This window comes from Calliphora vicina, chromosome 2 (genome assembly GCF_958450345.1).
Source record: "Calliphora vicina chromosome 2, idCalVici1.1, whole genome shotgun sequence".
Lineage (NCBI taxonomy): Eukaryota > Metazoa > Arthropoda > Insecta > Diptera > Calliphoridae > Calliphora > Calliphora vicina.
The window spans coordinates 128,528,745-128,540,965 of NC_088781.1; the positions used below are offsets into that span (position 1 = coordinate 128,528,745).

Below are 12,221 nucleotides of genomic sequence, written 5' to 3' on the forward strand. Positions count from 1 at the left end.
GTTTAGTTTTCCCTAATTTATTTGACACGTAAAAACATAAGGTTTTATGTAGTGCTCGACGAGCAGATTCTAAATGTGCAATTTTTTTAAATCGTAATACAAACGAAAAAATAGGATCATTTTAAAAATTGAACATACCCGAGATGTCCTACTTTGGGAACCACTGGTGCCACTCCAGGTGGGCTCATGAGGTCCAAATTCAAAACTTAAATTCGACTACACTTCCTCTTTGCGCATGTGAAATTTCATTCAAATCCTTTTATGTTTAGAACACATTTACTTCAGACAAACTCTTGTCCGATTTTGTGTTTGAGTCACTTGTACATAAATATTTTTCACAGTTGTGTTCCTGATTGTGGCAAATGTGAGCATGGCTTCTGTAGTGGCCCGGAAAAATGTAACTGTAACTCTGGTTTTGAACTTGTGGGCGACACTTGCCAACCTGTGTGTAATAATTGTGAGAATGGCTCTTGTAAAATACATGGAAAATGCGAGTGTAATAAAGGCTATGCAAAATCCATAACTTTTACCAAATGTGAACCAATATGTCAGACAAACTGTCCGAATGGAAGATGTATAGCACCAGACCAGTGTGCCTGTAATGAAGGTTATGAAAAATCTGTAAATGGTTCAACATGTAAACCGATTTGTGAGTCCGGCTGTAAAAATGGTAAATGTATAAAGCCTGGCCAGTGTGAATGCGACAGAGGTTATAGCTTAAATGCCAACAATGAGTGTGAACCAGTTTGCATAGGAGGCTGTTTAAATGGTCGATGTGTTGGGCCTAATTTCTGTAAATGCAATGAAGGCTTTAATATAATACCACCCTTAACCTGTAAACCGATTTGTAAGTCTGGTTGTCCAAATGGTAGCTGTATAGCACCGGAGACTTGTAAATGTAATGCTGGCTATGAAATGGACTCTCTACAAAAATGCCAACCTATTTGCAAAACTGGTTGTGCCAATGGTTCATGCAACTCACCGGAACAATGTGAATGTAATCTAGGGTTTGAAATGGATAAGGAAAACATATGTCAACCTATTTGTAAGACTGGTTGCCCAAATGGCACTTGTAAAGCTCCTGGTTTATGTGAATGTAATGAGGGCTATAAAATGAACTTGCAGGGAAATTGTGAACCTGTTTGTGAGCAAGATTGCTTAAATGGCCACTGTATTAAACCAAATACTTGTGAATGTTTGCAGGGTTTTCAGCAATTAACAGATGCTGAATGTGAGCCTATTTGCCGGACAGGCTGTCCTAATGGCAAGTGTATTGCACCCGAAACATGTGAATGTAATGAGGGCTATAACATGTCCAGCTTTAATAAATGTGAACCAATTTGTTCACAAGGCTGTTCAAATGGTCAATGTACAGCTCCTGAGTTTTGCACTTGTGATTCTGGCTACTTCAAAGCCACACCCAGTACCTGTCAGCCAGTATGTGAATTTGGCTGCTTAAATGGCCGCTGCATGGCTCCAAATAGCTGCGAATGCGATAAAGGCTATCAAATGATGAACGACACTAACCAATGTGAAGCAATTTGCAGTCAAGGCTGTGAAAATGCCATTTGTATAGCTCCCAATGGGTGTAAATGTTATTTTGGTTATCAATCAACTATCAGCAATCATTGTCAACCCATTTGTGAATCTGGCTGTCCCAATGGTTATTGTATATCACCGGAAATCTGTGCTTGCGACAAGGGTTACAAAATGAACGCCAAAGATACATGTGAACCGACTTGTAGCTCAACATGTCGCAATGGTAAATGTGTAGCTCCCGAAGTGTGCAAATGTAATGACCATTACGAAATGACTGATGCTGGTAACTGTGAACCGATTTGTAAAAATGGCTGTCCTAATGGACAGTGTATAGAACCAGATAACTGTGTATGCTTTGAGGGTTACAAAAAACTTTTGACAAATTCCTGTTTACCAGTTTGTGAAACTGGATGTCCGAATGGTAAATGTGTGGCTCCTGAGATCTGTGAATGTAATCATGGTTATGCTATATTTGAGAATAAATGCGAACCTATTTGCCTAGAAGAGTGCATAAATGCAGTGTGTAGTTCCCCCGATAAATGTGAATGTAAACCGGGTTATTTTAAAACATCCAACAGTTCATGCTCAGCCATTTGTGATCGTGGATGTGTGAATGGTGTCTGTTTGGCACCCAATAATTGTGAATGTGCCGCAGGATATAACAAAACATCGTTAGGGACATGTGAGCCCATATGTGCCGCCAACTGTCAAAATGCCCAATGTATAGCACCGGAAGTGTGCCAATGTAAGGAGGGCTACATAAAAACTCTAGCAAATAAATGTGAGCCGATTTGCTCTAACCCCTGTGATAATGGCACATGCACTAAACCAAACATATGCTCCTGTAATGCAGGTTATGAACTAAATTCAGCTAATAAATGTTCGCCCATTTGTCATCCTGAATGTTTAAACGGCCAGTGTATAGCTCCTAATAGCTGCCAATGTCACAAAGATTTTCAACTGAACGAGGAAAATAATTATGAAAGAATAAATCCCGATAAGAGACAACAAACATGTTTACTTGACTGCCTTAATGGTAACTGCCTAAATGGAGAGTGCTCTTGTCCAAACAATTTCATCCTAAAAAGTTTTAAGTCACAAGATATTTGTCTACCAAAATGTCATCAAGATGAGGATTGTTTAAATGGCTTGTGCTCTTCGAATGGTGTGTGTAAATGTTTACAGGGTTTTGAAATTTCCAACCTTACTTTGCAGTGTGAGCAGGCCAAACCTGTGAGTTTGGAAACTGTTCAAATTTCGAATTCTTTTGTAATCTGGTCCATCATAGTGCCCTTTGTGTTATTCGTATTGGTGGTGTTTGGTGTATTGTTGACAATTTGTGTAGCATAGGTGAGTGATAATTTAAGTTGATTATTTGATTATGGGACGAAACGAAAAAAATTCGATAAAAAAAAAAGAATTTTTGTACACTGTCCAAAAACATATTTGGAACAGTATAGCGACCCTAAAATTCTGAAAGGACATGTTGAGTAGATCATTTTTGTAGAATAAACTTCTAGTCCAGCTGGTCTGAATTTGTTTTTTACAGAGGGTCAATGTTTTCATTTTTTGATCGAAAGTAGCATTATACTAACTGAAAAAAATGTTGTAAGTTAATATCTGAGACAATTCTTATGGTCAGAGTTATATTGTAGAATTTTATGGGGATAATTTTTGTGGAAGATATTAACCCTCTAGCTCCTCTCTTTAGGGGGCAAATTGTCCCCTTTTTCGAGAAAATCGAAAAAAGTCCTTTTAAAAAGGACATTTAAGGATTCAAATATTCTACGAAAATTTTTGATGGAAAATATCAGTCACTAAAGACACAAAAGTTGTAAATAGGGCCCTTTACGCAAAATTAGCAAAATTACACGCCATATCGGGTCACAAAAAATCTATTTATAATCCGAATGAGCTGATATTTGAAATATAAATAGTCCATAAGGAGATCTACAAAATATATTTAAATATATGTAAGTTATCTCTTTTAGTTCAGGAGATATTTAGTTTTATTTATTTATTTTTTTAATTCAGCTCGATCTTTTTTTGGTTTTTTAGATATGGCGGGCCTACGAAGGTTCGAAATTTTGTTTTTTTAAATATTATCTATATTCGCTATAAAATTTCGAAAACAATAAAAATAACATGCTAATAGTTATCTCATCCCTATAAAAAGTTACACGCATCCAAATTTGGAACATGAAAAAATGGCCATATTTTTTACGTTTAAGCTTATAAATAATTAAGCTTAAAGGGCTATATTTACACGCAATGAAACCTCCAATGAAATTTTACGCCAAAAAATTTCGTAGAATATTTTAATCCTTAAATGTCCTTTTTGAAAGGACTTTTTTCGATTTACTTAAAAAAGAGGTCAAATTGACCCCTAAACAGAGGAGCTAGAGGGTTAAAATCTTCCACAGAAATTATCCCCATAAAATTCCATAATATAACTCTGACAGTAAGAATTCTCTCAGATATTAACTTACAACATTCTTTTTCAGTTAGTATAATGCTACCTTCGATCAAAAAATTAAAACTGTGACCCACTGTAAAAAAAATTCAGACCAGCTGGACTATAAGTTTATTCCACATAAATGATATACTCAATATGCTCTTTCAGAACTATAGGGTCACTATTCTGTTCCAATCAAAAAGGCTCAATTTGTTGGGCAGTGTAATTTGTAAACATTTTTTTCATGGTCGTTTAAAATTAAAAGTTCCCCAGAAATGTTGTATATTTTTGAATGAATATTTATAATTTTACCTTCTTTTTGCAGAAAACGAGTATGACATTAGGCAGCTTTCCCAGACTAACCACTTCAATCAGGGGATTGACGAAGAAGAAAATTTGATGTGAAAACTGTACCCACTGGCTCAAGTAAACGCTTTGGCAATGTCAGAAAAGTGCTACGATTTCAATGAAATTTACTACAGATATTTCACCCATTCCGTTCTAGAAATATGACGTCTTTTTTAAATGATTTCAAGTTTTAAATGAAAAACAATTTTATTATTGAAAATTTAATTTTCGGATATTTGTAAATAAAAAACTCAGGCACAAAATCAGTTTTGTAAAATTACCCAATATTTCTTTTAATAAAAAAGTATAATTTATGTTTTATATTTCAAGTAAGATTGTTATCTTCGGTTGTGCCGAATCTTGTATACCCACCATCAATGTGGGGGTATTAGGGTGGCCTTTAACAAAAAAAGTTTGGTGAATTTTTGTAAAAAAAATTATCCTGAAAAAATTTCATGTTAAACATCCGCTGAAGTTTTGAGTAATGTAATGTAATTTTTTAAGTTTTTGTAAATATTTTGCCATTCAAAAATTACTTTTGCAATTTAATTTAAAAGAATAGAAATGTGTATGTAATTTTTGTTCTAATGAGATATAAAAGACAAAAATTGGTTAAAAAATGTTTTAAATTAATGAAACATTCCCCAGGCCATTAACGTGTCTCAGGCCACTAAAACAAGAAATGTAGGAACAAAATTAACATGTTTTAAGAAATATTAAAATAAATAGTTTTTACTTAAAATATATCCATATTTAGTTGTATATGATACCGTTAACCTATTCGCAAATATGACCAAAAAATACATTTATTAACGGCAGCTTCAAAACTCCACTTTGGAATTTTGTTAAATTTTGTTAAAGAAATTTCAGAATTTTTTGATCCTGACATTGGGAGTTATTAAGAATATAATAGGGAATAAAAATATGAAAAAAGTATGTCAATATCTTTTATAGTTTTTCCGTACCTGCGATTTAAATTTTACGAATTTCAAGAAAAGCTCATTGTTTGGCAATATATTTTAATATTTTGGTGAATGAACCCAATGAATTTTAAGTAAAACCTATTCAGAATATTATAGTCCAGATAATTCAAAATATAGTCTGAAAGTTTTACTTATATCGCAAAACGTTAACCCTTAAATCGTGAAGGTCAAAGGTAAATTTTTTCAATATTTGGAATTTCTAATGGAAAGATTGCGAAATGTTATATATTTTTGGTACGATTTTGATGAAACTTAAGAAAACAAGTAAGAGAGCTATATTCGGCTGTACCGAATCGTATATACCCTTCACCAAATTATAATTCGAAAAACAAATTTTAAATATTTTTATGTAAAAAAAATTTAATTTTTTCCAAAGTTGTTTTTTTAATTTTTTGGAAAAAAAAATTTTTGGAATTGTTATTTTAAATTTTTTTGGGTTTTCTAAATTTTTTTTTTTTTTTGGGTTAAAAAAAAATCGGTTAAAAAATATTTTTTCCGATTTTAATACATAATAGGTCCAACTTACTATCATTTTGTATACGTCGTTGCAAAGGTCTTTGAAATATCTATCATTAGATATCCATATTGGGTATATTAATGACTTAGTAAACCAGATATATGTCAAAAATCGATGTTGTCCTGGTTTTTTCCTCATATCTCAGCCATTTGTGGACCGATTTTGCTAATTTTAAATAGGAAACGTTTCGAAAGCATGTCTGACAGAATTATTGAAGATTTGCTTCCCGAAATATCTGGGGTCTACAGAAAATTGATTTCAACAGACAGACGGAAAATTATATTGTGGAAATTACAAACTTATATATACCCTTCTCATGAAGGTGAAGGGTATAAATATAACATGATGTCTAGTATTTATAATAACAGCACAAAACTGGAAATTAATCCTTAATAACACTTGGGGTTAAAAGAGTCCCAAACTTCCAAAATCATAAAAACCCTTGTCAATTTCAATAGTGCTGATCAAAATTTGATTTTTAAAGTAACCCATTTAAAACAAGTAAGAGAGCTATATTCGGCTGTGCCGAATCTATATACCCTTCACCAAATTATACTTTAAAATAAAATAAATTTTTTTAAATATTTTTAGATAAACAAGATTTAATTTTTTTTAATGGTTTTTCAAATTTTTTTTTTTTTAAATTATTTTTTATTTTTTTTTAAATTATTTTTTATTTTTTTTTAAAAAAAAGTTTTTTCCAAATTTTTTGTAAAAAAAAATGTATGACAAAAAATTTTTTTGATGAAAAAAAAATTCGGGTTAAAAAATATTTTTCCCGATTTTGACCCATTGTAGGTCCAATTTACTATAGCCTTATCTACATCGTTGCAATGGACTTTGAAATATCATTAGATATCCATATTGTCTATATTAATGACTTAGTAATCCAGATATAGTTACAAAATAGGTCAAAAATCGAGGTTGTCCCGGTTTTTTGCTCATATCTCCGTTATTTATGGACCGATTTTGCTGATTTGAAATAGCAAACTTCTCGAAAGCATTTCTGACAGAATTATTGAAGATTTGGATCCCGAAGATATCTGGGGTCTTCAGAAAATTGATTTCAACAGACAGACAGACGGACGGACATGGCTTAAACGACTCCGCTATCTATAAGGATCCAGGATATATATACTTTATAGGGTCGGAAATGAAAAATGTAGAAATTACAAACGGAATGACAAACTTATATATATCCTTGCCACTCATGGTGAAGGGTATAAAAATTTTCATAATTTTGATCACAAATTTTTTAGACTGCAAAATATTGTGTTTATACCTTATTTTTTGCTCTAATTATTTAATTAATATTTTATTGTGGATTTTTGAAGAATAAAATTGATGTTAACCCTTTAGTGTACTTTTGATTTATTAAATATAAAAAATAACTTGAGTGATTCAGTTTATTTAATTTTAAAAAAACATTAAAATTAACACCATTCATATTGGCTGCATTTTTCGTGATTTTAAAAGTTGAGTGTCATTTTAACCCCAAGTGCTATTAAGGGGTTAATTTCCATTTTTGTGCTGTTATTATAAATACAAGACTTCATGTTGTATTTTTTCCTTTATGTCTCATTAGAACGAAAATAACGTACACATTTCTATTCTTTCAAATTAAACTGCAAAAGTAATTTTTTATTGGCAAATTTTCACAAGTACTGAAAAAATTATTTAATTGGTTAAAGCTTAACCCCAACTTATCTTTATTAAGAGGCATCCTAATATATAAACACTTGTGGTTGATTGTTTAGAGCAAATATATAATATTTTTATATCCGCCACGGTAAAAATGAGGGTTATATTGAGTTTGTCATTCCATTTGTAACATATCGAAATATTGGTCGTACAACCAAAAAGTATTTGTCTGCTGTTTTCACGATAGCGCCTCGAGGAAAGAACGAGATAAATGAAATTTTCTCCAAATATTAGCTGTTGATATCTGACTATCTAAAAATAGGCCGAATCGGTAAACAGTTTTTGATCACAATATTGGTGGTGGGTGTATATGATTCGGCTCCACCGAATATAACACAATTACTTGTTAATATTAACTTCTGCGGTAGATTTTAAAATGTTTCTTATAGAACCCTTTAGAAAATAACTTATGACAATTCATATCTTTACATGTTAATCATTCTAACATGTAATAGTTGATTTTAAACGTTTAACAAAGCAACAACTCATAAAACGAACTTCTTTAAGGCAAAATGTTATTTTGGAAACTTTATATCATTTTAAGTTTTAGCTGCATTTTTGTTTGGAGTAATTTTTGTACGCGTCTTACTAAGAGGCCTGTTCGAAAAACGGTTATGAGAAATGGTGTTCTTGCTTATCATGTAAGTCTTTGTAAGGACTGAGATCGTAAATTGTAACATACATTTATATTAAACCTCTGCATGAATGGATTTGTTGTTAAGTAGTACACGTGTACTTTATGTTGAAGCCAATGCAGCTGCATGCAGAAAAGACAAGATATCGATAACTTTTCTTTAGAAAAGACAAGTTATCGATAACTTTTCTTTAGAAAAGACAAGTTAGCGATAACTTTTCTACAGAAAAGACAAGTTATCGATAACTTTTTTATAGAAAAGACAAGTTATCAATAAATCGTGAAGGTCAAAGATCAATATTTTCAATATTTGGAATTTCTCATGGAAGGATGAAACATAAGAAAAATATAACATGAAGTCTAGTATTTATAATAACAGGTCAAAAATGGAAATTAACCCTTAATGACACTTGGGGTTAAAATGACACTCAACTTTTAAAATCACGAAAAATGCAGCCAATATGAATGGTGCAAATTTTAATGTGTTTTTTTTTTTTTTGTAATTAAATAAACTGAATCATTCAAGTTATTTTGTAAATCTAATAGATCAATGGTTAAAATCAATTTTATTATTCAAAAATCCTCAATAAAATATTAATAAAACTTTTAATGCAAAATCCAGGTATAAATACAATATTTTGCCGTTTGAAAAACGTGTGGGCAAAATTAAACAAAATTGTGACCATTTTGGCTTAGTAATAATTCTATTTTCTAATACACAATACAATATTAAATTGACAATTTTTTTTTATTGTTTTAGATGTTTGGGGCATTTTAACCTCAAGTGCTGTTAAGAGTTAATTTTAATTTTTCTGCTGTGTAAATACTAGTCTTTGCCTTATATTTTTCTTAAGTTTAATCAAAATCGGCCTAGCAAAATATATAACATTTCGCCATCTTCCCATGAGAAATTCCAAATATTGAAAAATTTTACTTTTGACCTTCACGGTTCAAGGGTTAGCGTTTTTCGATTTTAGTAAAACTTTCAGTCTATATTTAGAATCTCCTGGACTATAACATTCTGAATAGGTTTTACTAAAAATCAAAACAGTAAGGAAATTCGGCTGATTCGTCAAAATATGGCCAAAAAATTAGTTTTTCTCGAAAATTGCTAAATTTAAATCGCTCGTACGGAAAAACTATAGGAGGTATTTAATTTTTTCATATTTTTATTCCCTATTATATTCTTAATAAATCCCAATGTGATGATCAAAAAATTCTGAAATTTGTTTAACAAAATTTTTAAAAATTTGAAAATCGAGATTCGAAACTGCCGTTAAAAAAATAATTTTTTTTGGCCATACCTGCGAAAAGGTTAACGGTATCCTACGAAGACAAAAACTCATACACAAGTAAATACGGATATATTTTAAATAAAAATTAGCTTTTATTTAAATTTTTCTCGAAATATGTTAATTTTTTTTCCTAAATTTCTGGTTCAAGTGGCCTGAGACACGATAATGGTCTGGCGAATTTGTAATAATTTTAACATTTTTTAACCAAATTTTGTCATTTCTATCTCATTACAATGATAATTACGTACACATTTCGATTATTTTGCATTCAATTGCAAAAGTATGTATTTAGTAGCAAAATTTTTACAAAAACTGAAAAATTAGCTGAAAACTTAATTTTGGCGATAATACGGTTTTTGGGTCATTTTGACCCAAAGTAGAAAAAAAAATTTAATTTACTATTTATTAGTATAAATAAATCTACATATTTCTAGAAAACAATGCAGAAAGTTAACGAGTTTCACCTATTTATTTCATATAAATAGTAAAATTTTGCTTATATCTTAACTTTGACTTCGATTGTTGTCCAAAAATTGTTGTCCGATTTGGCTCACATTTTCAGAACTTAACTTTTAGGCCTAGTGTCGCAATATTCCACCCGGCTTTCTTCAAAATTGTAACAAACATTTTTTTCCAAGCAGATCATTGCCACTCTTATCTATTTTTCAGACAATGTACGAAACTAAAACAGTAAAGTATTGTTGCCGTGGCTATCGTTTGAAAAATGCACAATGTATACCCGTTTGCTCGAAAGGTTGTGAAAATGGCAAATGTGTGAAACCCAATCAGTGCGAATGCGAAAAAGGATATAAGTTCTTTAGCGAATTTTCTCGTAATCGGTAAGTTATTGACTTATTATCTTAACTTCAGTTCTAAGTTAAATTTATTGAAAAACAAAATACAAAATATTTTTGATTATTGTTTATTGTTTAAAACAAATACGATTACACGGTGCTACGATGGAAAAAAAAAACTTTGAAAACGACCTAGCGTAGGTTATAGGTCTTGCTGAGTACATTACAAATTGTGCCGAAAAATTTCAGAAACACCGTCAAATTCAGAAGTTATTCTGATTATGCGGGTGTTTTAAAATCTTTGAAAACGATTTCAGTATGTCCTCACCTAGGCCTACAACCACCATTAGGTCGCTTTTCAAGTTCTGACAAAAAGTGTCATTTTGTAGCAGAGTGTTATTATGATTCGAGAAACTGACATGAACAAATGAGGGGTACAGAAGCAACGGCAGTATACTCCATTTTTTTTATTTTATATAATAGATAACAAAAACCAGTATCTCTAAAGATTATCATTATTTCGCTTCGCCAATCGCAGCAAAATAAAACATTTTTATTTTATATAAATTGCATATGTAAAATTATTATTATATACAATAATAATAATTTTTATTTTCAGTTGTGTTCCCGATTGTGGCAAATGTGAGCATGGCTATTGCAGTGACCCGGGAAAATGTAGCTGTAACTCTGGTTATGAACTTGTGGACGAATATTGCCAACCAGTGTGTAATAATTGTGAGAATTGCTCTTTTAAAATAGATGGCAAATGCGAGTGCAATGAAGGCTATAAAAAATCCATATCTTTTGACAAATGTGAACCAATATGTCAGACAAACTGTCCCAATGGCAAGTGTATAGCACCCGAAACATGCCAATGTAATAAGGGCTATAACATGTCCAGCTTTAATAAATGCGAGCCAATTTGTTCACAAGGCTGCTCAAATGGTAAATGTACAGCCCCTGAGTTTTGCACTTGTGATTCTGGCTACTCCAAGGCCACACCCAGTACCTGTCAGCCAGTATGTGAATTGGGTTGCCTAAATGGCCGTTGCATGGCTCCAAATAGCTGTGAGTGCGATAAAGGCTATATAATGATGAATAATGCCAACCAATGTGAACCAATTTGCAGTGAGGGTTGTGTAAATAGTTTTTGCATAGCTCCCGATACCTGTGAATGTAATTTTGGTTATAAAACAATTTCCAAAAACCATTGTGAACCCATTTGTGAATCTGGTTGCCGGAATGGTCATTGTATTTCATCCGAAATTTGTGAGTGTAATAAGGGTTATGAAATGAACTCAGAGAATGAATGTGAGCCGATATGCGGCTCTGGATGTCCGAAAGGAAAATGTATTGCTCCGGAAACCTGCGAATGCGATCAGGGATATCAAGTGAATGGTGAAAATATGTGTGAACCTATTTGTCAACCAGACTGTCTCAATGGCCAGTGTGTGGCACCAGATATTTGTGAATGTTTCAAGGACTATAGCCAGTCGTCACCCTACTCCTGCTTGCCAGTTTGTGAAACAGGTTGTCCGAATGGAAAATGTATTTCGCCCGGCATCTGTGAATGTGATCAGGGATACACAATGCAGGCAGATAATCAATGCGAACCGGTTTGCTCCAATGACTGCGAGAATGGTAAATGTGTGGCTCCGGAAACCTGTGAATGTCATCAGGGATATCAAATGAATGGTGAACAAAAATGTAAAGCAATATGTTCAGCAGGCTGCGACAATGGTCAGTGTGTCTCCCCTGAAACTTGTGAATGCTATCACGGATACCAAATGAATGACGAAAATAAATGTCAACCTGTTTCCCAAAAATTGGTAGTAGTTTCCTCAGGATGTCATAATATAAATTTTAGTTTTGCAATTTACATAGAATATTTTCTAATATTTATGTATGTTATAAATAAATTATAATAACTAATAAAGAAAAATGAGTGCTAGTAA

The 12,221-nt window shown here is 32.0% G+C and overlaps 1 protein-coding gene across 1 annotated transcript in view; it reads left to right on the plus strand.

Annotated features, from left to right (window-relative positions):
* LOC135950858 (fibrillin-1-like) overlaps positions 1-12,221 on the plus strand; it is a 29,293-nt gene extending 17,072 nt beyond the window's left edge. The window contains exons 4-8 of the mRNA XM_065500382.1: positions 329-505; positions 608-2,772; positions 8,050-8,184; positions 10,142-10,311; positions 10,886-12,221. Of these exons, the coding sequence (XP_065356454.1) occupies positions 329-505; positions 608-2,772; positions 8,050-8,184; positions 10,142-10,311; positions 10,886-12,191 (3,953 nt within the window). The 3' untranslated portion in view covers positions 12,192-12,221. The remainder of the gene's footprint in view (positions 1-328; positions 506-607; positions 2,773-8,049; positions 8,185-10,141; positions 10,312-10,885) is intronic.